At 34.3% G+C, this 27,160-nt stretch overlaps 2 protein-coding genes across 3 annotated transcripts; one reads left to right on the forward strand and one right to left on the reverse strand.

The window, feature by feature from the left end:
- Positions 1 to 797: 797 nt before the first annotated feature.
- LOC123537109 (uncharacterized) lies at positions 798 to 5,109 on the forward strand. 2 transcript variants are annotated; one of them, XM_045320679.2, is made up of 3 exons: positions 798 to 971; positions 1,309 to 1,945; positions 2,351 to 5,109. In XM_045320679.2, coding segments are annotated over exons 2-3 (2,106 nt in total). In that variant the 5' UTR covers positions 798 to 971; positions 1,309 to 1,943; the 3' UTR covers positions 4,455 to 5,109. The 2 variants fall into 2 exon arrangements, with proteins under 2 accessions (XP_045176614.2, XP_053404190.1); XM_053548215.1 differs by lacking the exon at positions 798 to 971 and having other exon boundaries at positions 1,302 to 1,945.
- Positions 5,110 to 13,163: 8,054 nt separating this feature from the next.
- LOC123537087 (uncharacterized) lies at positions 13,164 to 17,364 on the reverse strand. Its single transcript, XM_045320646.2, has 2 exons — positions 17,213 to 17,364; positions 13,164 to 16,095 (listed from the first exon to the last, which is right to left on the reverse strand). The coding sequence occupies exons 1-2, from the start codon at positions 17,279 to 17,281 to the stop codon at positions 13,963 to 13,965; spliced, it is 2,202 nt and encodes a 733-aa protein (XP_045176581.2). The 5' UTR covers positions 17,282 to 17,364; the 3' UTR covers positions 13,164 to 13,962.
- Between the last annotated feature and the right edge of the window lie 9,796 nt (positions 17,365 to 27,160).

The raw sequence follows: 27,160 nt of genomic DNA on the forward strand, positions 1-27,160 counted from the left end.
TTTGGCTCACTTGGGATTTCAAAAATAAAATATTTCATTTTTCAAGGGCCAATTATAATTTTTCCATGGGCTCTTGTAAGTAACTTTTTAACTCTTTTGAAAAAAAAGCTTCAATTAATACATATTTATAGCTATATGCTATAATAAGAAAGCCCCTGTATAAATTGTTGGCAAATAAATATTTTCGAACCGAAAATTCAAAAGATATTGACATTAGAGAACATGTTTTGTCTTTGCTATCTCTGATACCTGGACGTTTTGTAGAAATCTGATAACAATTGCTCGAACTGCTGTCTAAAAATGATTTCAAAATAGTGACTATCACAAGCGAAATTCTGTACATATTTCTGATGATAAATACTCAACCTATGTACTTTTGAAAAAAATCCATTATCAAAGTTTGGTTCCCTTACATCGAAGCATAAAATAAAAGGTTAAAATCATGTATGTGAAAAAGAACAAAATATACTATCACAAAATATTATACAATAATTTATTTTGATCGGGTATTTTTATACTTTTTAATCTGTACTTATACAAAAGCACATTCCACCATTTTAAAAGATTCATACAGAATTCAAAATTCAACTATTTAAAATTTTGAGTCGTTTAAACATGCTTTAACAAAATACATTCTTTCGCGTCTGGTTTTCCAATACGTCATGACACATTTCTAAATATACATTATATATAATAATGTAAACGTGGCCTTCAAATACAATTTTGTAATGGTAGTATGTAAAATATATACTGACTGTAAAACGCATGATCAAATTTCAAAGGTTGAAGATTTTCGTCGTAAGAGGTTTTTTTTCCATACATTAGAATATGTATTTATATGCCCCTTTCCTTATCCGATGACACCATAGTTAGATAATTACATTCCGCATTTGGCAAAGCAAGATTTTGTCAGATAAAATGTCTTTTTTCCTATTTCCTTTCACCATAATCAAAAATAAGAACAATTTCAGGTAAGTTTATATAATTTGCTGTTACTTAGATAAAGATGAAATTAAACGCTTTTAGCAAATGTAGATAGTTGTTATGACGGGGCGCTTTTTATCATTCTTGCATGATCGCTTTTTAAATTGATTTGATACCCCGGTATAATATACAAGTCACCTAAAACCCATGACTTGATTATGTACACAGTGATACATATGTATTTGCCACAGAGACAAACTATACAATAGAATATAGTAATTTATTTACATTTTTTGTAACACATTCATCTTCGTAAATTATTTCTGATTTTGTTGTTTAATTACGTTTAATGGCGTCTTTCTATTTGGATGACTTCTTTTCCAGAACCATCTGAATGAAACCGAGCCCAAGTGATGCATAGCAAGAACGTGATTCGAAAACAGCGACTTCGTAAAATACAAATAGATATTTTCTATATTTAGGAGATATGTACGAAATTTATCATGCAAATACATGGTATATGTATGCTATTGTTACCAAGTATGCATTTATACAAAGAGATCCAAAACTGTTGTTTGTCCTGCTTACCGGACACCATTACTTTAGGGAATGACTTAATCTTCTTAAAAGCTTTATATTACATAATTATGCTTAAATACCTGATACATGCAGATGCATTAAGACAAGAATCAACAAACATATTTATGCTCAGCATACAGAGAAAAAAATATTTTCAGTTTCGTTTTGAAGTTGTACTTATAGTATTCAGGATTTTATTAGTACGATAAATATCGAATTTCCATTTTGGCTATATTTATCGATTGCCGCGCCAGACATGCGTGGTAAATGCCTGATAACAATAAACCACGTCAATATTGTATTGGAGACACGCTTGTGGAAAGGGATTACAAATTTAAATAAATATTTCTTTAATTGTATTTTCTTTGTTAGTAATAAAGAATAAGAAATATGTAGGTGCAATCATATGGATGAAATCTTTATCTGAAAGCTAAATATATATGTAAGTATGTGCGGATTCTATGTAGATATTGAGGAAGGAAGCAAAACAATATGGCCGTTAACTTTGATATATAAACAAGTGTATTCCTAGGTCTAAGAGTATCAAAATGTATGTTTGTTGGTCTATCCTATTGGTAGAGGATATTTTAACGCTAATTAGATCGAAACTAGTGAAAGAAAATATGATTAAGTTAGAAAGTAAACACGTACTTCGAATTAAGGAGTCGATGCGTATCTGGAAAAAAATCGTTAAATGAAATTTTTATTTCAGTAAATATTTGCGTCGTAGATTTTATATTAAATGAGTAAAATACGATTTAAGATATGTTTCCGACGGAACAGATACGAACGCAAACAAGGTTAGAAGCTCTACATGTAAAACTAATGTTAAGTTTATATTTTGCAGGGAATGCAAGATGTCATTGTGTTTCACAGATGAAGGTTTGCTCGAAGAATGCATTAAAAAGCTTGAGGAGCGTGCAAAGCCGAGCAAAAATGATATAAGATATGGAACATACGTGAAATATGTAAATTGTTTCCTTAGCAAATTCGGAAAAGAAAGGGTGTATTTAGTTGGCAGTACGGGTGAGAGATCTAAACTTGCATTTTTCAAAGATGATGGTGATGCCGATTTCTTAATGGTATCTGGGAAACTAGAGATATCTGTGACAAGTATCGTTCAGAACTCTAACGTACCATGCTATATCTGGATTCGTGCTGACGAGCGCTGCAGAGGTATTGGACTCAAAACTGTTAAAGATAAATACCTTTCAGCTAACACTTTACGTGAAGTTAGACCAGAGTTATTCACTGTGTTACGGGCGGTTTACTTGCAGACTACAGCCCCGGTGGATGAACTACCAGAAACGGACGAAGACCGTACCATACTGTCGGTTTCCTCAAAAGTCGGCTTACAAACAACTTCCTACAGATCATTGCAGTTTGACATAGATATTGAAGCATACAAGCGAAATAATTCATATGTTAAGAATGCTGTAAGCGGAGATAAAAGGAAAAACAGATTTACAGAAAGATGGAAGAGTATGAAAATACATCATCAGGACGAGAAAATCTATAGACGAATCTATGACATATTAAAGCCATTGATACAGTCTAACGACAAAAGAGAAAATAACGGAGGAATAGCTACGTTCGCACAATTCGTAGCAGAGATTATAACACGACAAAATGAAAATAGCGAATGTCCCAGCAATAGCATGTCCGAAGAAGACGAATGTTTTTGTTATCAAAATGATTTGAAGTGTGAAGATATTGTTACAGGAAAGGCTATTAGAGCAACATATACAGAAACAAGTCATAAAGACTTTGTTCCAGCTTTAGTTATTAAAGGTGAACTTGAATGTATGAAACAGTGGAAAGAGAGAGTAGAAGCACGTGGTTGGCCTTTGTCTAAGGTGAATGAAATTTACAATACAGATGTATTTGCTGTCGCAAGAGTTGCCCCAATCAATCCAAATACAGAAAAGGACTTTTGTTTGTCGTTTAATCTGGCTGAGCAAAAGTTAATGGAATCGATGTCTAAAACACAAAGAAGAGTCTTCTTGATCCTTAAAGCCTACTTGAAAGGTGTCTTTGAACACAACCATAGGTTGAAAGGTACAGAGCTTAGACTTAAAACTTACCATATTAAAAACCTTTTGTTTTGGCTTTATGAAAGTAATGAAGAGAACGATAAACAGCCAGTTCAAACGATCCTTCAGAAAGCTTTGGGCTCCCTAAGGGAGAAGTTTTGTAACGAAAACCTTTCACATTATTTTGTACCAAGTAACAATTTATTCATTGATTTTGAAAAATCAGATTTCGAAATGTTAAAAGAATGTGTTGATGAAATTCAAAAGAGCCCAGTTTGTAGTTTAAACTTCTATATTGAATTGAATGACGGTAGGCGAGGAGAGGTTTGGTTCACGGACGACGAATTGGACTGCTTTTTGGATATGTCAGCTGACGGAGGAAGAAGTGAACATATCAGCAAACTAGAAGAGGCTATGGTAGATTTTCAGAGAGGTGTAAACGATAAGAGAGATGTAGATGGGTATGCGCCATTACAGGAAGCAATTTTAGACATACTTGAAATATATCTGAATCAGGAAAAGCGTGTTGATTACTCAGTATTCAAAGGAATCAACGATTTTTTAACAGAAGGCCAAACTGACCCTCGAAAATTGAAGACGTCTGAAACAAGCAAGAGAGTTGAAGATACAGCTAACCTGATTGTGGGACTTGGTATTTACATTAAAGATATAGAACATTTGGTAACTAAATATGGTGGAAAGGATGGGATAAAGCGTATCCTTGAAGGGGCATTGTGCGGAAAGGCTGTGGACTTTAATGCAGATCTTGGAGAACAAATTGTGGATACTGTTCATCGTTATCTAAACTGTTCAGATGATGAAGAAGATGCTCTCTCTTGTGAGTTAAAATACAAATTATTTGGGTACTATCTCTGCAGTAAAGAATTCCCAGATATGTCAGGGATACGGCGTGTGTAGGAAGTACATCAATAACTTGACACCTCAGTAAACGGAAACTGTCAAAATACATTTTGAATAATAATTATAAATGGTTCTGATCATTATATAAAATCTAGACGACATATATATATATATTTGCTTTGTGAGAAATAACATTTTCGCAAATTGGTCGTTCTTTACAGAATTGTACTTTCCACTTTTATTTTTATACATGAAGTGCTTTTTGCTGTGTTGATAACATTCCTTCATCTACACGTCTACAACATTATGATAATTTAAAGTAAAACAAGAAAAAAAGAACTCAGGAAATGAAGAAACATATACTTGGTAACACGTGTTATGTCTGGACAAGAAAGTATTAAAGTGCGGGCATTTACACTTACACCTTAAAATGTAACAAAAGTATGAATAAAATGACGGCGATTAAATATATTGTTTTTTTATGAATGCCGATTATCTTTCCTCTGATCTGCTATTTGCACATTAAATTACTAACTACAAAAGAATTTACATTTCAACCCAACATTTTTCATGTTGTGGTTAAACCGAATCATTCACAAGAATTTGGCACACAAACGTATTGCTATCTTTAAAAAAGGAATTGTTTTTATCGTTCTTGTATCGGTCGTTTTTAATTTTGCAATGTTTATCAATAATAATCTTAAATGCCTTTTTTATTGTACTCTATTTCATATTCCATGCTAGGTCGACGGCGTCTCCTTGTTTTAAACCACCAGCTACATTCTTGGCTAAGTGATTACTAATAAATAATTACATATCAATAACATGTCAAGCCCATTGGTTGGTTGTCCAGATTGCGCCATTGTTATGCACATACTTAAATATTTATACCTTTTAAAGTTAATTATTAGTAATTATGTAAGTAATAAGTAAGACTGTAATCGGTAAGTATAATATTATGTATAAAGTCTGTTGGCTAAAACTTTATGTTATATTTATTTCAGTATAGTTCAACTAATTTAGAAATTAATTAAATGTGGCATGTATTCGATTGTCATATAGACTCATGTTAAATATATAAGAAGCTCCTTTGAAAGCATAGATCGCAACTAAGCAATCAAACTAGTAGCTAACTCTTGATTGAATCTGTTCATGAAGGTACTAAAATATTACTGTAAACGCACATATTTTCGCTGGGTCAAAATTTCACGAGTTGAAGTATTTTGAGTATGTTCGCGAGGTTTAATATTCGCGAAAATGGAAAAATGGTATCCTGCTTGAATTAGAATTATACTAATGGTGAATAGTTACGCGAGGATTAACTTTCGCGAGATGTAGGGCCTCGCCAATATAGCGAAAATTACACCCTCGCGAAAAATTCTGCTTTTACAGTATGTTATAGTACAAAGCAAAATAACATTGGAATGACTCCATGATTCCTAAGGATAGAAATAATGGTAACAAATCGGAGTCAGTGCGACATTTAGCGACTTTGACACCCGTTAACGGTAAGTCACATCTTTAGGAATATCATTTGGAAGCAAACAATGTAACGGCAGGTTTGGTTGAGTATGTTCAAAAGACGTAACGAAATGTTTAACACGCCCCTTGAAATTATGAATTCGCCTACATAAACTTCCTCTTGTGTTTCAAAATTTAGCCGAACCGAGTCAAAAGTTTAACTGTCTGACTAAATATGCATTTCTTTGATATTTAAGATTCCCACGGAAAATGATAACATTATAATACGTTAATTGAACAAAGATACACATACAAGTTTATGTATATAACTGGATAAATTCGGTTTCCATGGGACACTACAAAGGGAGGATGAAATAGAAACAAACACTGTAATTAAGAGGAAATGGGACAGTTGCCTATATGTATATAGGCAAAAATTTTCCTTTGGGCAGAATTTCTTTAAACTTCGTGTACTGACAGAAAATCAAGTTTAAAACGGAAATATGTTTTAAAAATGATAGGTACCCAGGCTTGATCTTGAGTTATCTGCCCACGAAAATTAGAAAATACTAAAATATCCAATTTTCAAGGGCAGAAAATTCAAGATTAAAGCAAGAGCACTATGTATTTTAAATTCCATTTTTGTTTCAGACTTCATTTGCAGTCAGTAGACAAAATTTAAAGAAATTCGGTCCACGGGAAAGACTAGAACTTTGCGGTATCATTCTGACATGTTCATAGTTAAGGACATTTGCAACAGTCTCTATATTGACATGGGGCAAAACTTTTCTTACAGAAGGAGTTTCTTCTTTAAACTTTTTTTCCTGACAGAGAATCAAATCAAAAACAGAAATATGAAATAAAACAAACTACAGGAACCCAACCTTGGTCATGAATTATCTGCCCTTGAAAGTCGGAAAATACTGAAAAAATCTACTTTCAAGGGCAGATAATTCAAGATCAAGCCTGGGTACCTATGATTTCTGTTACATATTTCTGTTTTAAACTTGTTTCCCTGTCAGTACACAAAGTTTTAAGAAATTCTGCCTGTAGGATTTTTTTTGCCCTATATACATATAGGCAACCGTTGGGTTTCCCATTAAGGTTAGCACTTTCTAAATTTTGAAAATATGTGACTAAGCTGAAGAAAATAACTCTTTCGGCCTTTTACATGTTTTAAAACACATTAAGAAACAGTATGAAATAACCACGGGGTCCAAGAAATCCAGTATTTGTTGAAAGAAGAACCGAATTATAACAGTAGTAACCAGGGTATTCATTGCTAAAAATTTCAGAAAATATCTTTTATATAATTCTTATAGAAATGAATTATCTAAAGGAATGTGGGTTCGGGAAAAACGTGTCAAAAGAAGCCATGTGGGATGAAATGACAACAAAATAATATAATAAAATATAATAAAAGTAATTTATGTTATAGAAACCTGACTGTCCTTGAAAAAAATCAAGTTAAAATAACTTCGTCTTTCATAATTTCACATGTATAATTCAATTATCAGTTGTTATATCAAGCCATACAGAAATAAGACCATTTTATTCAACCTTATAAGGTGTAATATGTGAGAAAAATCAGGATTTATATTTAAATAATCGTAAAATACCATCTGGAAGTCTGTAAGATGAACATTACTTTAACACTGAAAAATATCTGATTATTCCACTCTTTTTTAGAATTTACGAAATAACACACCCACTTGTTGATACACAATAATGTTTGCGTAGTTCAAACAGTTAACAATAAACTATAGGCGTTTTCCCTTTAACATTGCTTCTTTGTCTTAAGTTATCTCAAAACATTTGTAAAGTGTATTAGGTAGCATTAAATATCATTTTAAGTAAAGTATCGGTATAGATGTTGCAAATTGTGAATGTTTACATTTTTTGATAAACATTTTTTCATTAATTTCTCATATTTATTCAAGCTAAATTGTTGAGAAGATGAGTCCCAGCTGTGCATGTAGAAGGTGATTAGCTAGAATATTTGCAGCAGTTGGATTGATTGGTCAGTAAATATAACTGCAACAATATCAGTGATGATATTCTAATTATAATTCCTGGAAAATGTATCACATAAGATCGGACATTACTACTTAGCTCATTGTGTATGCACTGCAAGTCACGTAATGATGACAAATATTGTGACTCAGTACCTGGGAAATGGCTGCGTCTTGGTAAAACAACAAATATGAGTATAAACACGCAAATGTGACAGATATTTCAATTTATTTTCTGGGAAATGATTTCAGAATCAGACACAAAGCAAAATGATAGATGTTCTGGAGCTAAACTTTTTGCTTAAAAATCTACAGGTATCTACATTGTGACCTATAATTCATGTCAATTTTCAAAATATTCGAGGGATACGTTCAAACCAGCTGAAGTGCATTCGTAAATATATGAATATTGAATTAATAAATTAACGCCCAGTTTAATCGATAGCTCTATAACTGAAGCGGTAAACTAGTTGTTTAGGTTATGTGAGGTTCAGAGAAATTTACATTTAACCAACTTAGTATTTTACGTGTGTTTATTACCAGAAGAGTGTCATTTAATCCAGTTTTATTTCTCTTTCATTGAACAATAATAACGATAAACTTTCTGTGTACATCTATCTTAAATACTGTTGCGTAACTGTTATCATTGACTTTACCTTTTGCACATTTCAGTAAAGAAAACAATGTCAGCTGTTTTTTTCCGCTATATTATTCGTGTTGTTCAGCAAAAATACATTTATGCATACATTTTCATTATGATAAACTTTCTTTATAAACGACCGCTGAATTTGATGTTGGACATATGATTGGCTGATTATGACGTCAGTCTTGAAACTTCCAGTTGGCAAGTTTGCATTCTGAGTATTATTCAATTATAATCATAAAAAGTGGATTGGAAATAACTACACATACTACTTATTATTAGTATAATTATCAAGTGAAAACTGGTGTATAAGGTACAAAAACATACAAAAGGTGAGCATTTACATTATTTCCGAAACTTTATACTATAAACTAAAATTTCGCTATGAAAGGTAGTAATGGTATGATAGAAATGAAAATCTTCTTTTTAAGGTATTAGATGCCTAATAGTAATCTTTACAAAATGGCATTTGCATGGTATATTCTTAAAGGTGACCGTGTTGCAATTTTTAAACAACTTTTACCGTGCCGTTTTTTTTTAAAATAAATTTTGTAAAACTTATGGTATCTCCTCAAGCTCAAGAAGAGACAAAAATTTCAAAGTGATGGCCACTATCCGAAACGTTTGCACAGAACTCATTTTACCATTAATTTTAATAAAAAACACAACAAACTATTGGTAAACAATTATAAAACACAAAATAAAAATGTCAATATCATTTTTCTAGGATGTCTCAGGTAAACTGATTTAATGAGACAGACCTATTGACCTAAAGATCATAAACTCTAATATATAGACCTCTAAAGTGTTAACTAGCTTTTCTTTTTATTTGAACCGGTGAGCTAGTTTTTAACCCCACATGACCCAGATTTTTAAACTTGACCTAAAGATCGTCAAGATTAACATTCTGACTAAGTTTCATGTAGATACAGACATACATGTGGCCTCTAGAGTGTTTACAAGCTTTTTCTTTGATTTGACCTAGTGACCTAGTTTTTGGTCCCACCTGACCCAGGCTTGAATGTGACCTATAGATCATCAAGATTAACATTCTGACCAAGTTTCATTTAGATACGGCCATAAATGTGGCTTCTACAGTGTTAACTAGCTTTTCCTTTGATTTGTCCTTGTGACCTAGTTGTTAATTCTACATGACTTTGATTCAAATTGGACCTTGAAATCATCAAGATTAACATTCTGACCAAGTTTCATGAAGATACAGCCATAACTGTGGCCTGTACAGTGTTAACTAGCTTTTCCTTTGATTTGACATGGTGACCTAGTATTTTACCCCAGATGACACAATATCAAACTCATCCAAGATTTTATTGAGGGTAACATTCTGACCAAGTTTCATTAAGGTTGGGCAAAAATTCTGACCTGTAGAGTGTAAACAAGCTTTTCCTTTGATTTGACCTGGCAACTTAGTTTCTGACCTCAGATGACCCAATATCAAAATCTTTCAAGTTTTATTGAGGTTAACATTCTGACCAAGTTCCATTGAGATTTTGCCAAAATTGTGACCTCTAGTGTGTTAAAATGCTTTTCATTTGATTTGATCTGATGGCCCAGTTTTTGATTCCAGATGACCCAATATCAAGCTCGTCCAAGATTTTAATGAGGGTAACATTCTGACAAAGTTTCATTAAGATTGGGCAAAAATTATGACCTCTAGTGTGTTCACAAGCTTTTCTTTTGATTTGACCTGGTGACCTAGTTTTTGACCCAGATGACCCAATATTATACTCATCCAAGATTTTATTGAGAGTAACATTCTGACCAAGTTTCATCAAGATTGGTCCAAAATTGTGACCTCTAGAGTGTTAACAGTCAAATTGTTGACGACGGACGACGGACGGACGGACGACCACGGACGACAGACACAGGGCGATCACAAAAGCTCACCTTCGAGCACTTCGTGCTCAGGTGAGCTAACAATAAGGTCGAATCCTTGTGTTTCTGTTTTGAATTTTGTTTACTTCATTCAAAAATAACCTTGGGGCAGATGTAAAACATACCTAAATTTCTTCCAAGATATGTAATCTAGAGAGTGAAAGCAAAATAGAGAACTTTTACCGCATGTAACTCAATATTTTTAAAGATGTGTAACTCTACCCCTTCTGTTAAAGTAGTAAATTCACTTTGAACAGGAAGAAATCGCTTATCAAATTATTTTTTTTTCTATTTTTGTACAATAAATCAATTATAAGTCTTGAAAGAAGTAAAAAAAACTTATTAATAAGGAAAAAAAATGGACCCAATTGGGCTTGAACCTACGCACCCCCCACCCCCCAACCCCCCTGAGAATTGCAGTAAAAGTATGTTTATGGTAGGAATTGAATACTCTTCATAAAGGAGGTACTCTATTACGCTTCTAATACCTTTATAGGGAATCGATGCTACCGATTTTCGTCGCGAAGAAAATCGGGATCGATCCCTTTATGGTAACATGCGATATACCGAATGAGATACAAATAATATCGGATTAAAAATGTGTCCTTCCGGCACGTGCACAGAGCGTCTGACTTCGGTTTTTTGGAAGAATACGCTTTTTCGTTTTGCCTAATAAGCGTCCACATAATTTGTCCTAACCGCAACGTCTTGCACATCAGTACAATTATGTGCAGTGTTGTTGTTTTTATTCCAAAATCTACCTCTAAAATGATACGGAACCGATGCTGTCATTAGACAGTTCTTTTCAAACCTTATTTGATGAGAAGAAGTCCGATCGATTCCAGATTGAGGCAGTGTCTTATTTCATATTATTCATAATTAATAACAGAAGAAAATCTTCAACTGTTTATAATACAGATAATTTATGAGTTTATTATGATTATTGTAATTTGAGCCTAAGTTATCAAAAAGACGTTGTTAATCCGTTTATGCAGCATGTATTGCGTACAATTTCCGCAGGGTCACAAGCAGACCAGAGAAATGGATTGAAAATATCGATGATAGCCTACATTTTCATACGCCCGTTTTGAAAAACGGACGGATTATGTGATAGCGCCTGCGCCCGTCCGTCCGCCTGTCGTGTCCAGAGCATTACTCAGTAACCATTCAAGGTACTTCAAACTTAGCATATAGGTAAGTGGTGATAAGACGATGTGCACGCCGCATGAACCAGGTCTGCATGTCATAAGTCAAGGACATAGATGGAGCTGAAGGTCAAACGTGTTCCTCATTGTTCGTGTCAGGAGCACAATTTAATAATTTTTAAGGTAATGAATTTAAACTTGGCGTATAGGTACGTGGCGATGAGACAATGTGCAGAGCACATGAACAAGGCCTGTAGGTCTAAGGTCGAGTTCACAGCAAGGTCAGTAATACCTGTTGGCCATATTTTGTGTCAAAACCATTCAAGGTATGGAATTCAAACTTGGCATATAGGTAAGTGATGATGAGAAAATGTGCAGAGCGCATGAACTTGGTCTGCATTTTGTGTTCGGAGCTTAACTTCGAAACTCTTCAAGGTATTGACTTACTTGGTTGTTGGCGGTAGAATACCACAATACACCGCCTCTCCATTCCACCCCCTTCCCCCCCCCCCCCCCCCCCATCGCTACATAACATCCCCTTTCAGCCATACACTAAAAACTCTTTAAATTCTAACTCTCTGATCTACACAGGCGTAAATTGCCTGGCTTTGTGGAGTTTTTGTTATACATTTTACTCAAAAGTTGCCGGTCGGACTCGTTAAAACGATGTGCAAGGCATAAAATTTACCTTTCCCCTGAGATGTTTGTTTCCTGTGCAAAATTATCAATTACCTGTATTTTTTCATATGTTACAAATAGTACCAGAACCAGGTTAGATTTTCTAGACCGTGGTCCTGAAAGTTGACGACTAATGTTCACTGCGATCTCCATGCAGCGGCTACTTCCATGAACATACTTTCATCGTCAAACAAAAGCTCTTGACGTTGATATACCACACTTTGCTCTTCAAGTTACAGATATAATAGCAAATGGCATTCAAAATATGAAAATATTGGAGCTCTTTCAAAACCAAGTGCTGAAGGTGTTAGATAGAAATCATATTTGCAACAGATTTCACGCACAGTTTCAATAGGGTTAACAGGAGCACATCAAAGGCTAGTATCATTGCAAAACCTCGACTATTTTCTACAAGTTGTACATCCGTCTTAGTGAGGACTGACAACCGTTTGAATTAAATAGTGTCAAAATGCATCATTTACATTTGATAAAACTTGACGTTTTTAGGTCACATACGAAACTTGGACATCAATTACCTCCAACTAGCCTGCGATGATCAATCATGTTGACTATGAAAACAAAAGCTTTCCTATTTTCATCCCTTGCGAGTCCTGAAAGAGGCCAAACGGAACCACTGAACAAACTTGAGAGAGAGGTTCATACAAGGATGCAACTGACCACGTTTGATGAAGATGTTTTGTTTGGTCCATGAGAACTCGTTTGAAACAAAAAACTTGATAGGAATGACAGACGCTTCACCATCAGAATAGCTCATCTTGAACCTGTGGTTCGGGTGAGCTAAAAAGTCTGCAAACTGGTTATTTTCTAAATATCTCTATTTCTAATTTTCTATCTTGAATCTTATTCGTTAACCTGCATTTTTATAAAATTTTCTTAAAATATTGTCCTGTGTTTAAAAATACAAACCAAAATATGAAATGATCAATTTATTTTTAGCTATAATAAGTATTACTTATATGTAAAATAGGAAATATAAATGATAACTATGTACTCTCCATCTTCATGAATACTTGAATTTTCTATACCAACATGTTTCATCTATATTTTAAAACATATCATCATTCAGATGTTTACATGTATCATCTATATGGTAGTATGTTTCATCCATATATTAACCATTATTTCTTATATGTTAACATTATATCCTCCACATGTATCATGTTAAACAATGCTTATAGTCAATGCACAGGTAATAAACAAATATATTATGTTCTAAATCAATCGAAGCATTTTGTTCAGTCCAGCGACGTTAGTAAAGGTAATGGTCACATGTAAATTACATTTTACGACACTAATTTGTATTGTAAAATGACTGATCATATCTGCATAATAATGTATATGTCTGTTATCAAAAAGCGTTATTTACAATGCACAGCCTAGATTATTATCATTATTATTATACCAGATTTATATAGCGCCCTTTTCACGATAAACATTTTCGAATAGCGAACGCAGGCACACAGGGCGCGAAATTCATCTTCTACTAGTACAGACACAGAGCGATTCGACCAGAGGGACAGAGTGAGATAAAGCTCCCCCCCCCCCCCCCCCACAACACCCACCCCCAAAAGAACAGATAGAGAGAAATCCTTTGTAGATGCAGGCCTGATGTTATATTTAGTGAAAACATATGTTCAATTTTTACAACGACACTGCATATATATTCAAAAGCGTTTTACAGTTTTATTGCCATTAGCTACTGCCGACTGCGATTATTCTTGCCTTCCAATAAAGTAAGCAGCAACTTTCTGTTTCAGTTCAAGTGCTTGACGTTCTTCATCTTCATCACCACATGACAAATACTTGTCAAGGGCGGTCCTCAGTTCCAATACATAGTCAACGCTCTGGTCTGTTGATTGTTGTAGAACATTCTGTACTCCCTCACGTCCACCTAAATTAGCTATGATTTCCGGTCCTCCGCGGAACAAAGATCCCAGCCCAACTAAGAAGTCCATTCTTTCATTAGCCTCGCGGCTGTTCATCGACTGACTTCCTCCTCCTGTGACGAAGTTGTTCAGTAAACCGGTAATTGCCGAGGTCTGTGACATATTCACACCTGGCATAGACTGCGACAGATTTGTAGCGGCTGCACCTCCGAGAGACATGTCTGATGTCTTGTTTGTTATCTGTTTTTGTCTTTCTTCTTCAAGAAATATATCAAAGACCTTTAGTATTGCTTCTTTTATCGGAGCCCTTCCATGAGCATCTCTTGTGCTACCATTAAATCCTCTTTGCATGTCGATCATTGCATCCTCAAGTTTATCTAAATGTTTAAGCCTGCCACCATCATCCCCCAGTTCCGTAAGGCTCTGCACCTCATTTGCAGTCAACCAAATCTCTCCTCTACTATTGTCACCTTTCTTGATGAACTTAAACTCGCCAATACAATCAACTGGTTCGCAAAGTATTTCCTGGATGCAGTTCTGGAGGATGTCACAGTTTAGTTCATCTAGTTCAGCAAACAAGTTACTGTTCACAAAATAATGGGACAGTTTCTTCTCTCGCAGACATAGAAGAAGAAAGTGCAACACCTTTTTGATGGCTGTAATGATGTTTTGGTCGCTCCAGATTGTTACATCTTCACGTTCACACACCCAAAAGAATGCGGTTTTGAGATAGTATGTTTTAAATTTCATTTCTTTCATACCCAATGCCATGTGCACTCTCTGTAGAATACCGCTAAGATATGACTTCAAAATCAAATACACTCGACGCTGTGTTGTTGACAAACATTGCCCAAGCTTCATCTCTGCTAAATTGAAGGACAGACAGAAATCTTTCTGGTGGTCCGGATTAACTGGTGCATCCCTAGCAACTAAGAAGATGTCTGTATTAAAAATCTCCTCGGCAATATTTCTCGGAGGCCAGTTTGCTTTTTCGACTCTTTTCCTCCAGTCAACAAGACAATTCAGTTTCCTGTCGCCTACGACTCTTAAAGCTGGAACGAAATCTTTTGTTTTCATACCAGAAAATGTAGCTTTAACTTTCTTGTCTTCTACGTCCATGGGCTGTCGTTCTACTTTCACATCTGCTTCGTCCTCCTTTTTATCAATAGAATGCCCCACACCATCATCAGGACCTTGTTCCTGCTCAAGGGGGATCCTCTGCATTACAGATTCTAACAAATCTGCAAATTTATTTATCTTCCCGTGGTTTTCCCCTTTGCTTCCGGGAACCTTTGTCATTCTCACAATCTTCAGTATTCTCTGAAATGTTTTCATATCGGACATATTTAACTGAACGCTTCGCCATCGTTTCTTCAGGTGTGCAACTACTTGAGCATCCCTGTCAAGTTTATGTCGCTTAATGGATTTCTGCGATGGTAAAATATCGCCATCAATTTCCAAGTTTCGGAATTCTGTTGTACCCAGACCAACTTTCATCGGGACTCCAATCATTGTAACCCTACTTTCTCGTCTTGGAATGGTATCATTAGAGGTAACTTCTGTGTATATTGCTCTTAAGATAGTAAAGAGTTCTGGACGGACATCTCTCAAAATATCTGCCGAGAGGTACCCATCAATTAAATCCCCGCGTAGGTCTGGTCTGAGATTATCTCCCCGAATTTTAATGTAACAGCGCAAGTCTGGCCTCTCCTCTATGTTGTCAATTGGAATTTCAAGTCTTCCGGAGCAAAGAAGAAAATCAACGTCTCCGTCATTTTGTGACCTTCTCAACTTAAGCTGTTCTCCTGTACTTCCCACTAAATAAGCTCTCTCTTTACCAAAGCAGCTGAGAAATGCATTGATATACTTGACATAGCTCATGTACCGTCGATCGTTTGTGCCAGGCTTCGCATGTTCCTCAAGTTGTTGTATATACGTGCTTAAAAGTGTCGTTGACATCTGAAAGAACAAATTGTACTGTCATAAAAAATAAGCACTCTGCCTTTCAGGAAAGATTTTACTGAATGTTTATTTGTTATTTATTGGAGGTTTTGAACAATTATTGAAATATTTGTTCCATTCCTTCCGTTAAAGGGAAATGTTCATCATATTTCATCAGACAATTTTTTAAACTACTGATTGGCTCTCACTGGTTTTTGAAAAAAGTGTTCTTTATTTTTCATCAGCCAAAGTTATACATCATATTAAATGTATGCGAGGGCTGCTGAAAGAACTATCCTCAACAATCTATTTTATATTATGTATATTTTATAAAAAAAGTATAAAAGTCTGGCTCGTGCGTATTTCGAAATAACAACAGTCGCAACAATATTGAACATTCCTTAAGGTAAATATTTTCCCTTCCTTGCTTAAACACCCGAAAGTTTTGTATACAACGTCCAATTGATTACTATTCATTTTCGGTTTTGTGAATTTATTAAAGTACCGACAAAAAGTTTTAATCAAAATAGATCTGATGAAATTTTCCAGGAATGGAAGACAGATATTAATTTATCGATTGAATAAAACAACTGGTAAAATCAATATAGACTCGGTGTTTTATTGTTGTTTGTCTCAGTGCTGCGTTTTGTTTTGTATTTTGGCGCTTGATTAATTTTCAGTGAGGTATCAAACACATTAGTTGTGTTTGAAATGTACATGAGGCATTTCGTAAACACTCTTATATTTAATATCATAATGAAAACTATGAAACCCTCGATCTTTAATTGCTTAAGCTAACAACATAGCAGTCAGTAACACTCCTCTACAACCTCAATTATCTATGGAATCAAAATTATGTATTTTTGACTGTCGCTGTCCCATCACCAAAGGAATGGCAATTATAAAATATCAGATCATAAAATCAGCCAAATGAGTAAGGCTAGTATTTATTCAGCTGCAGCCATGACGACAATGAAACACAGCAAAACTAAACACAAATATTATATGTGAAACATTCAAGTATATGTAGATATAAACATATTTTTTAAACCTATCTGATTGTGTATAATCAAAATTTACACTTATATATTGTGAATAACAACTATTTAAATAATTTTAATAAAAAATAACTAACCTTTCTACGTACAAGTCGTGAACACGTCTGCCTTGGCAAGGCTTTTTTGCGCGCATAATAATTAAACATAGAACAGTATGGTTTTCCAATACGTCATAACAAATTGCAGAAATTCAATAGATTGCTACGCTCTGTTGCAAGCCGTCCAGCTACAAGCTTCTAAATATACATTTTATTGACGTGGCCTTCAAATATAATCATTTAAATAACTGCATGGTATATAGTTATGATCCCATTTCAAACGTTGAAACTCTAGTTATTTTTTGTAGCAAAATGCGATATCATAATGAAATTATGCAAATAGGAAGTGTATCATCAAAATATTAATATTTAGACTAAAAGATTTTCCTCGGTCAAAACTGTTTTATGCAGTTACATTGTTTTATGCGCCCATTTCTCATTCGATGGTTCTAAACTTTTTCGAAAGCGAAAGCCTGTATTTCTGATGATACTTACTCAACCTATGTACTTTTGAAAAAAAATCAATTATCAAATTATGGTTACCTTACATCGAAGCATAAAATAAAATGAAATAATCATGTATCTGAAAAAGAACAAAATATATTATCACAAAATATTATACAATAATTTATTTTGATAGGGATTTTTTTGTACTTTTTAGTCTGTACTTATACAAAAGCACATTCCACCATTTTAAAAGATTCATACAGAATTCAAAATTTAACTATTTAAAATTTTGAGTAATTTTCTGTCGTTTAAACTTGCTTTATCAAAATATATTCTTTCGCGTCTGATTTTCCAAAACGACATGACAAATTTCTAAATATACATTATATATAAACGTGGCCTTCAAATACAATTTTGTAATGGTAGTATGTAAAATATATATTGACTGTAAAACGCACGATCAAATTTCAAAGGTTGAAGATTTTCGTCGTAAGAGGTTTTCCGTGGTAAACAATTGTTTCATACATTTGAATAATTATTATGTATTTATATGCCCCTTTCCTTATCCGATGACACTATAGTTAGATAATTACATTCCGCATTTGGCAAAGCAAGATTTTGTCAGATAAAAAGTCTTTTTTTTTCCTATTTCCTTTCACCATAATCAAAAAGTACGAACAATTTCAGGTAAGTTTATATAATTTGCTGTTACTTAGATAAAGATGAAATTAAACGCTTTTAGCAAATGTAGATAGTTGTTATGTTATGACGAAACGCTATTTATCATTCTTGCATGATCGCTTTTTAAGTTGATTTGATACACCGGTATAATATACAAGTCACCTAAAACCCATGACTTGATTATGTACACAGTGATACATATGTATTTGCCAGAGAGACAAACTATACTCTAGAATATAGTAATTTATTCGTTTTTGTAACACTTTCACCTTCGTAAAATATTTCTGATTTTGTTGTTTGATTACGTTAAATGACGTCTTTCTATTTGGATGACCTTTTTTCTAGAACTATCTGAATGAAACCGAGCCCAAGTGATGCATTGCAAGAACGTGATTCGAAAACAGAGACTTCGTAAAATACAAATAGATATTTTCTATATGTAGGAGATATGTACGAAATTTATCATGCAAATACATGGTATATGTATGCTATTGTTACCAAGTATGAATTTATACAAAGAAACCCAAAACTGTAGTTTGTCCTGCTTACCGGACACCGTTACTTTAGGGAATGACTTAATCTTCTTAATAGCCCTAAAATCCCATCGTCATCATTTTTGGACAGCTTATTTTGGCACTGACATCTCCCGACTTCAGATTTATATTACATAATTATGCTTAAATACCTGGTACATGCAGATGCATTAAGACAAGAATCAACAAACATATTTATGCTCAGCATACAGAGAAAAATTTTTTTTCAGTTTCGTTTTGAAGTTGTACTTTTATTAGGATTTTATTGGTACGGTAAATAACGAATTTCCATGGATCAAAAAACTTGAATGACTATATTTATCGATTGCCACGCCAGACATGCGTGGTAAATGCCTGATATCAATAAACCACGTCCATATTGTATTGGAGACACGCTTGTGGGAAGGGATTACAAATTTAAATAAATATTTCTTTAATTGTTTCTTCTTTGTTAGTAATAAAGAATAAGAAACATGTAGGTGCAAGCATATGGATGACATCTTTATCTGAAAGCTAAATATATATGTAAGTATGTGCGGATTCTATGTAGATATTGAGGAAGGAAGCAAAACGATATGGCCGTTAACTTTGATATATAAACTAGTGTATTCCTAGGTCTAAGAGTATCAAAAGGTATGTTTGTTGGTCTATGATATTGGTAGAGGATATTTTAACGCTAATTAGATCGAAACTAGTGAAAGAAAATATGATAAAGTTAGAAAGTAAACACGTACCCCGAATTAAGGAGTCGATGCGTATCTGGAAAAAATCGTTAAATGAAATTTTTATTTCAGTAAATATTTGCGTCGTAGATTTTATATTAAATAAGTAAAATGCGATTTAAGATATGATTCCGACGTACAGATACGAACGCAAACAAGGTTAGAAGCTCTACATGTAAAACTAATGTTAAGTTTTTATTTTGCAGGGAATGCAAGATGTCATTGTGTTTCACAGATGAAAGTTTGCTCGAAAAATGCATAGAGCTTGAAGAGCGTGCAAAGCCGAGCAAAAATGATATAAGATATGGAACATACGTGAAATATGTAAATTGTTTCCTTAGCAAATTCGGAAAAGAAAGGGTGTATCTAGTTGGCAGTACGGGTGAGAGATCTAAACTTGCATTTTTCAAAGATGATGGTGATGCCGATTTCTTAATGGTATCTGGGAAACTAGAGATATCTGTGACAAATATCGTTCAGAACTCTAACGTACCATGCTATATTTGGATTCGTGCTGACGAGCGTTGCAGAGGTATATGACTCAAAATTGTTAAAGATAAATACCTTTCAGCTAACACTTTACGTGAAGTTAGACCAGAGTTATTCACTGTGTTACGGGCGGTTTACTTGCAGACTACAGCCCCGGTGGATAAACTACCAGAAACGGACGAAGACCGTACCATACTGTCGGTTTCCTCAAAAGTCGGCTTACAAACAACTTCCTACAGATCATTGCAGTTTGACATAGATATTGAAGCATACAAGCGAAATAATTAATATGTTAAGAATGCTGTAAGCGGAGATAAAAGGAAAAAAAGATTTACAGAAAGATGGAAGAGTATGAAAATACATCATCAGGACGAGAACATCTATAGGCGAATCTATGACATATTAAAGCCATTGATACAATCTGACGGCAAAAGAGAAAATAACGGAGGAATAGCTACGTTCGCACAATTCGTAGCAGAGATTATAACACGACAAAATGAAAATAGCGAATGTCCCAGCAATTGCATGTCTGAAGAAGGCGAATCTTTTTGTTATCAAAATGATTTGAAGTGTGAAGATTTTGTTACAGGAAAGGCTATTAGAGCAACATATACAGAAACAAGCCATAAAGACTTTGTTCCAGCTTTAGTTATTAAAGGTGAACTTGAATGTATGAAACAGTGGAAAGAGAGAGTAGAAGCACGTGGTTGGCCTTTGTCTAAGGTGAATGAAATTTACAATACAGATGTATTTGCTGTCGCAAGAGTTGCCCCAATCAATCCAAATACAGAAAAGGACTTTTGCTTGTCGTTTAATCTGGCTGAGCAAAAGTTAATGGAATTGATGTCTCAAGCACAAATAATAGTCTTCTTGATTCTTAAAGCCTACTTGAAAGGTGTCTTTGAACACAACCATACCTTTTGTTTTGGCTTTATGAAAGTAATGAAGAGGAAGACAAACAGCCAGTTCAAACGGTCCTTCAGAAAGCTTTAGGCTCCCTAAGGGAGAAGTTGTGGTACGAAAACCTTTCACATTATTTTGTACCAAGTAACAATTTGTTCATTGATTTTGAAAAATCAGATTTCGAAATGTTAAAAGAATGTGTTGATGAAATTCAAAAGAGCCCAGTTCGTAGTTTAAACTTCTATATTGAGTTGAATGACGGTAGGCGAGGAGAGGTTTGGTTCACGGAAGACGAATTGGACTGCTTTTTATACGCCCGAAGGGACGTATTATGTTATGACGCTGGTGTCCGTCTGTCCGTCCGTCCGTCCGTCTGTCCGTTAGCAATTTTGTGTCCGCTCTGTAACTCTTGAACCCCTTGAAGGATTTCAAGGAAACTTTACACAAATGTTCACCACACTGAGACGATGTGCAGAGCGCATGTTTTGGATGTCTCGCTTCAAGGTCAAGGTCACACTTAGGGGTCAAAAGTCATATCAGTTTGTTTCGTGTCCGCTCTGTAACTCTTGAACCCCTTGAAGGATTTCAAAGAAACTTGACACAAATGTTCACCACACTGAGACGATGTGCAGAGCGCATGTTTTGGATGTCTCGCTTCAAGGTCAAGGTCACACTTAGGGGTCAAAAGTCATATCAGTTTGTTTCGTGTCCGCTCTGTAACTCTTGAACCCCTTGAAGGATTTCAAAGAAACTTGGCAGAAATGTTCACCACATTGTAACAATGTGCAGAGCGCATGCTCCGGATGACTCGCTTCAAGGTCAAGGTCACACTTAAGGGTCAAAGGTCATATATGACTTTGCTTTGTGTATATTGCTCTGCATTGCAGTGCTCTTGTTTTTATTTGGCAGATCTCTTTTTTGTACTTACAATAATTTTTTTTTTGAATTACTTCCCTTTTATGTTACTATAAATAGCTTATTTTGAAACTTTTTTTATTATTGGCCGTAGGGAAAAACCGAGACCACTTTCGTGTGGTACAACATGGATGGTACCTCTAATTTTAAGGTGTATTTTTACATACTTGACCTGATAAGGATTTTTTTGTAGACTTTGAATATTTTTTTTTGTGGACTTAGATTTGTTTTTTGAAATTTTCCTTTTGTTGTTCCAGTCCTTTGGGGCTACAACAGTCAAGTTCTTAAAATTTTGCTCCCATCCTATGATGTAAGCCTTCGGGCGTATATTGCCCCGCTTGGCGGCGCTCTTGTTGGATATGTCAGCTGACGGAGGAAGAAGTGAACATATCAGCAAACTAGAAGAGGCTATGGTAGATTTTCAGAGAGGTGTAAACGATAAGAGAGATGTAGATGGTTATGCGCACTTACAGGAAGCAATTTTAGACATACATATATCTGAATCAGGATAAGCGTGTTGATTACTCAGTATTCAAAGTATTCAACGATTTTTTAACAGAAGGCCAAACTGACCCTCGAAAATTGAAGACGTCTGAAACAAACAAGAGAGTTGAAGATACAGCTAACCTGATTGTGGGACTTGGTATTTACAAAAATAAAATAGAACATTTGGTAAATAAATGGTGGAAAGGATGGGTTAAAGCGTATCCTTGAGGGGGCATTGTGCGGAAAGGCTGTGGACTTTAACGCAGATCTTGGAGAACAAATTGTGGATACTGTTCGTCGTTATCTAAACTGTTTAGATGATGAAGAAGATGCTCTCTGTTGTGAGTTAAAATACAAATTATTTGGGTACTATCTCTTCAGAAAAGAATTTCCAGATATGTCTGGGATACGGCGTGTGTAGGAAGTACATCAATACCTTGACATCCCTGTAAACTGAAACTCAAAATACATTTTGAATAATAATTATAATGGTTCTGATCATTATATAAAATCTAGACGACATATATATGTATTTGCTTTGTGAGAAATAACATTTTGGTCGTTCTTTGCAGAATTGTACTTTCCACTTTTATTTTTATACATGAAGTCCTTTTTTGCTGTGTTGATAACATTCCTTCATCTACACGTCTACAGCATGATGTGATAATTTAAAGTAAAACTAGTAAGACAAAAAGAACTCAGGAAATGAAGAAACATATACTTGGTAACCCGTCTTATGTCTGGAAAAGGAAGTATTAAAGTGCGGGCATTTAAACTAACACCATGAAATGTAACAAAAGTATGAATGAAATGACGGCGATTAAATATATTGTTTTTTTATGAATGCCGATTATCTTGCCTCAGATCTGCCATATGCACATTAAATTGCTACAAAAGAATTTACACTTCAACCCAACATTTTTCATGTTGTGGTTAAGCCGAATCATACACAAGAATTTGGCACACAAACTTGTTGCTATCTTTAAAAAGGGAATTGTTTTTATCGTTCTTGTATCGGTCGTTTTTAATTTTGCAATGTTTATCAATAATAATCTTAAATGCTTTTTTTATTTAAGAAATAATAAGTTCCCAAACGTGGTTTATCGTAGAATAACCCGAGTTTTGAGTTCTTATGCGTAAGAATATATCACGAAGGCCGTAGGCCTGAGTGATATATTGTTTCGCATAAGAACGAAAAACTCGGGTTATTCTATGATAAATCACACTTGGGAACTTATTATTTCGATTCTAACACGACATACTAGTATCAACAGTGTTAGAAAAAAGTGGTAACTACTTTTTACGACCGCGCTACACACCTGGATCGGATGACGTCATTGCACGCGAGTGGTATATTGCAGAATAACCCGAGATAGATTTTGCTCTACATGTATATAGGTTATTTTCTGGTCGTGTTAGAATATACTGTATTTCATATTCTATGCTAGATCGCCAGCGTCCTTGTTTTAAACCGCCAGCTACATTCTTAGCTAAGTGATTACTAATAAATTATTACATATCAATAACATGTCAAGCCCATTAGTTGGTTGTTCAGACTGCGCCATTGTTAGGCACGTACTTAAATATTTTTACCTTTTAAAGTTAATTATTAGTTTTTTTTGTTTGATTTAACGTCACACCGGTACATGATAGGTCATATGGCGACTTTCCAGCTTTAATGGCGGAGGAAGACCCCAGGTGCCCCTCCGTGCATTATTTCATCACGAGCGGGCACCTGGGTAGAACCACCGACCTTCCGTAACCTCAGATGAGGAATTCTACGCCCCGAGTGAGGCTCGAACCCACATCGATGAGGGACAAGTGATTTGAAGTCAGCGACCTTTAACACTCGGCCACGGAGGCCCTTTAATTATTAGTAATTATGTAAGTAATAAGTAAAGATAATAGGTAAGGGTAGATTTCTCGGAAGCACAGAGCACCAAAAAGACTGTAATCGGTAAGTATAATATTATATATAAAACCAGTAGGCTAAAACTTTATGTTTTATTTATTTCAGTATAGTTCAACTAATTTAGAAAATTAATTAAGGTATTAGGCCCCTAATAGTAATGTTTAATAAATGGCATTTGATTGGTATATTCTTACAGTTGACCGTGCTTCGCACTAATATGCAAATTTTTAAAAACTTTTACCGTGCCGTTTTTTATAAATTTTGTCTAATTTATGGTATTTCCTAAAGCTCAAGTAGAGACAAATTTCAAAGTGGTGGCCTTTATCCAAAACGTTTTCAGAGAATTTATTATTCCATTATTTTTTATGAAAGAAACATCAATCTATTGGTAAACAATCATAAAACTTGAAATAAAAACTGTCAATTTCATTTTTTCTAGGGTGCCTCGAGTAAACGGATTTAATCAGACAGAATTCCAACTCCAATATTGAAAAAAATATGGTCGAATCCTGCGGGTCTGTTTTGAATTTTGCTCACGTCATTCAAAAATAACCTTGGGGCAGAAGCAAAATCTACCTACATTTCTTCCACAATATGTAATCTAAAGAATGAAGGAAAAATAGAGAACTTTTACCGCATGTAACTCAGTATTTTTAAAGATGTCTAACTCTACCCCTTCTGTTTTAGAGGTAAAATCACTTTTAACAGCAAGAAATCGCATATCAAATGATTTTTTTTCCATTTTTGTACAATAAATCAATAACAAGTCTTGAAAGAAGTAAAAACTTACAAGAAAAAAGGAAAACAAGGAAAAAAAATTTGGTCCCAGTAGGGCTTGAACCTAGTAGGTTTATGGTAAGAATTGAATACTCTTCAAGAAAGAGGTACTCTATTATGGGCCTAATACCTTAAATGTGACCTGTATTCGATTATCATATAGACTCATGTTAAATATATAAGAAGCTCCTTTGAAAACATAGATCGCAACTAAGCAATCAAACTAGTAGCTAACTCTTGATTCGGTTTCCAAGGGACACTACAAAGGGAGGATGAAATAGAAACAAACACTGTAATTAAGGGGAAATGGGACATATGTATATAGGCAAAATTTTTCCTCTGGACAGAATTTCTTTCAACTTCGTGTACTGACAGAAAATTAAGTTTAAAACGGAAATTTGTTTTAAAAATGATAGGTACCCAGGCTTGATCTTGAGTTATCTGCCCACAAAAATCAGAAAATACTAAAATATCCAATTTTCAAGGGCAGATAATTCAAGATTAAGGCAAAAGCATTATGTATCTTAAATTTTATTTCTGTTTAGACTTCATTTGCAGTCAGTCAAGTTTAAAGAAATTCGGTCCACGGGAAAGACTAGAACTTTGCGGTATCATTTTGACATGTTCATAGTTAAGGACATTTGCAACAGTCTCTATATTGACATGGGGCAAAAATTTTCTTACAGAAGAAGTTTCTTCTTTAAACTTTTTTTCCTGACAGAGAATCAAATCAAAAAGAGAATTATGAAATAAAACAAACCACAGGAATCCAACCTTGGTCATGAATTATCTGCCATTGAAAGTCGGAAAATACTGAAAAATCTACTTTCAAGGGCAGATAATTCAAGATCAAGCCTGGGTACCTATGATTTCTGTTACATATTTCTGTTTTAAACTTGTTTCCCAGTCAGTACACAAAGTTTTAATAATTTCTGCCTGTAGGATTTTTTGCCATATATACATATAGGCAACAGGTTGGATTTCCCCTTAAGGTTAGCCCTTTCTAAATTTTGAAAATATGTGACCAAGCTGAAGAAAATAACTTTTTCGGCCTTTTACATGTTTTAAAATACATTAAGAAACAGTATGAAATAACCACGGGGTCCAAGAAATCCAGTATTTGTTGAAAGAAGAACCGAATTATAACAGTAGTAAGCAGGGTATGTACTAGTCTGTGTTCAGACCTTATGTTTTGTTCATAGAAGAGAACTCTTGAGACTATTCAACTTTTGTATAATTATGTCCCTTTTCTTCTCAAAACATTAGATAATCAGAGCCAGGACTGATGAAGTCAGAATTATTTACAGAATTTTTTCTAAAAAAAAAGCAAAAACAAAAAACGATTATCTAGTCGGTAGCCAGACTAGGTATGTACAGATTCATTGCTAAAATTTCAGAAAATATCTTTTATATAATTCTTATAGAAATGAATTATCTAAAGGGATGTGGGTTCGGGAAAAACGTGTCAAAAGAAGCCATGTGAGATAAAATGACAACATTGTCCTATACAATGTTTAGGAATATAAAATAAAGAAGAAACTGGCATAATAAAATTCATTTATGTTATAAAAACCTGGCTTTCCTTGGAAAAAAAATCAAGTTAAAATAACTTCCTCTTTCATAATTTACATGTATAATTCAATTATCAGTTGTAATATCAAGCCATACGGAAATAAGACTATTGTATTCAGCCTATATGGTGTAATATATGTGAAAAATCAGGCTTTATATTTAGATAATCGTACTATACCATCTGGAAGTCTGTAACATGAACATTACTTTAACACTGAAAAATATGTGATTATTTCACTCTTTTTTTTTAGAATTTACGAACTAACACACCCACTTGTTGATACACAATAATATTTGCGTAGTTCAAACAGTTAACAATAAACTATAGGCCTTATCTACGTGCGTTTTCCCTTTAACATTGCTTCGTGGTCTTAAATTATCTCAAAACAATTGTAAAGTGTAGCGTTAAATATTATGTATGATGCTGTAACAGAACCATTTATTGTTAATTGTGTTTTCAAATTCGTCATTTAGATATTATATGACAGATTTCAATTAAAGATACGTGTTGGGTTTTGTTTTGATTTGATTTACTACATCATCAAACAGA

The sequence above is a fragment of the Mercenaria mercenaria genome, chromosome 1 (assembly GCF_021730395.1).
Source record: "Mercenaria mercenaria strain notata chromosome 1, MADL_Memer_1, whole genome shotgun sequence".
Lineage (NCBI taxonomy): Eukaryota > Metazoa > Mollusca > Bivalvia > Venerida > Veneridae > Mercenaria > Mercenaria mercenaria.

Coding starts and splice junctions, on each gene's coding strand:
- LOC123537087 (XM_045320646.2), bottom strand. CDS start 17,281: ATGTTTAATTATTATGCGCGCAAAAAAGCCTTGCCAAGGCAGACGTGT. Junction 16,096..17,212: donor CACGACTTGTACGTAGAAAG/GTTAGTTATTTT, acceptor TTGTTCTTTCAG/ATGTCAACGACACTTTTAAG.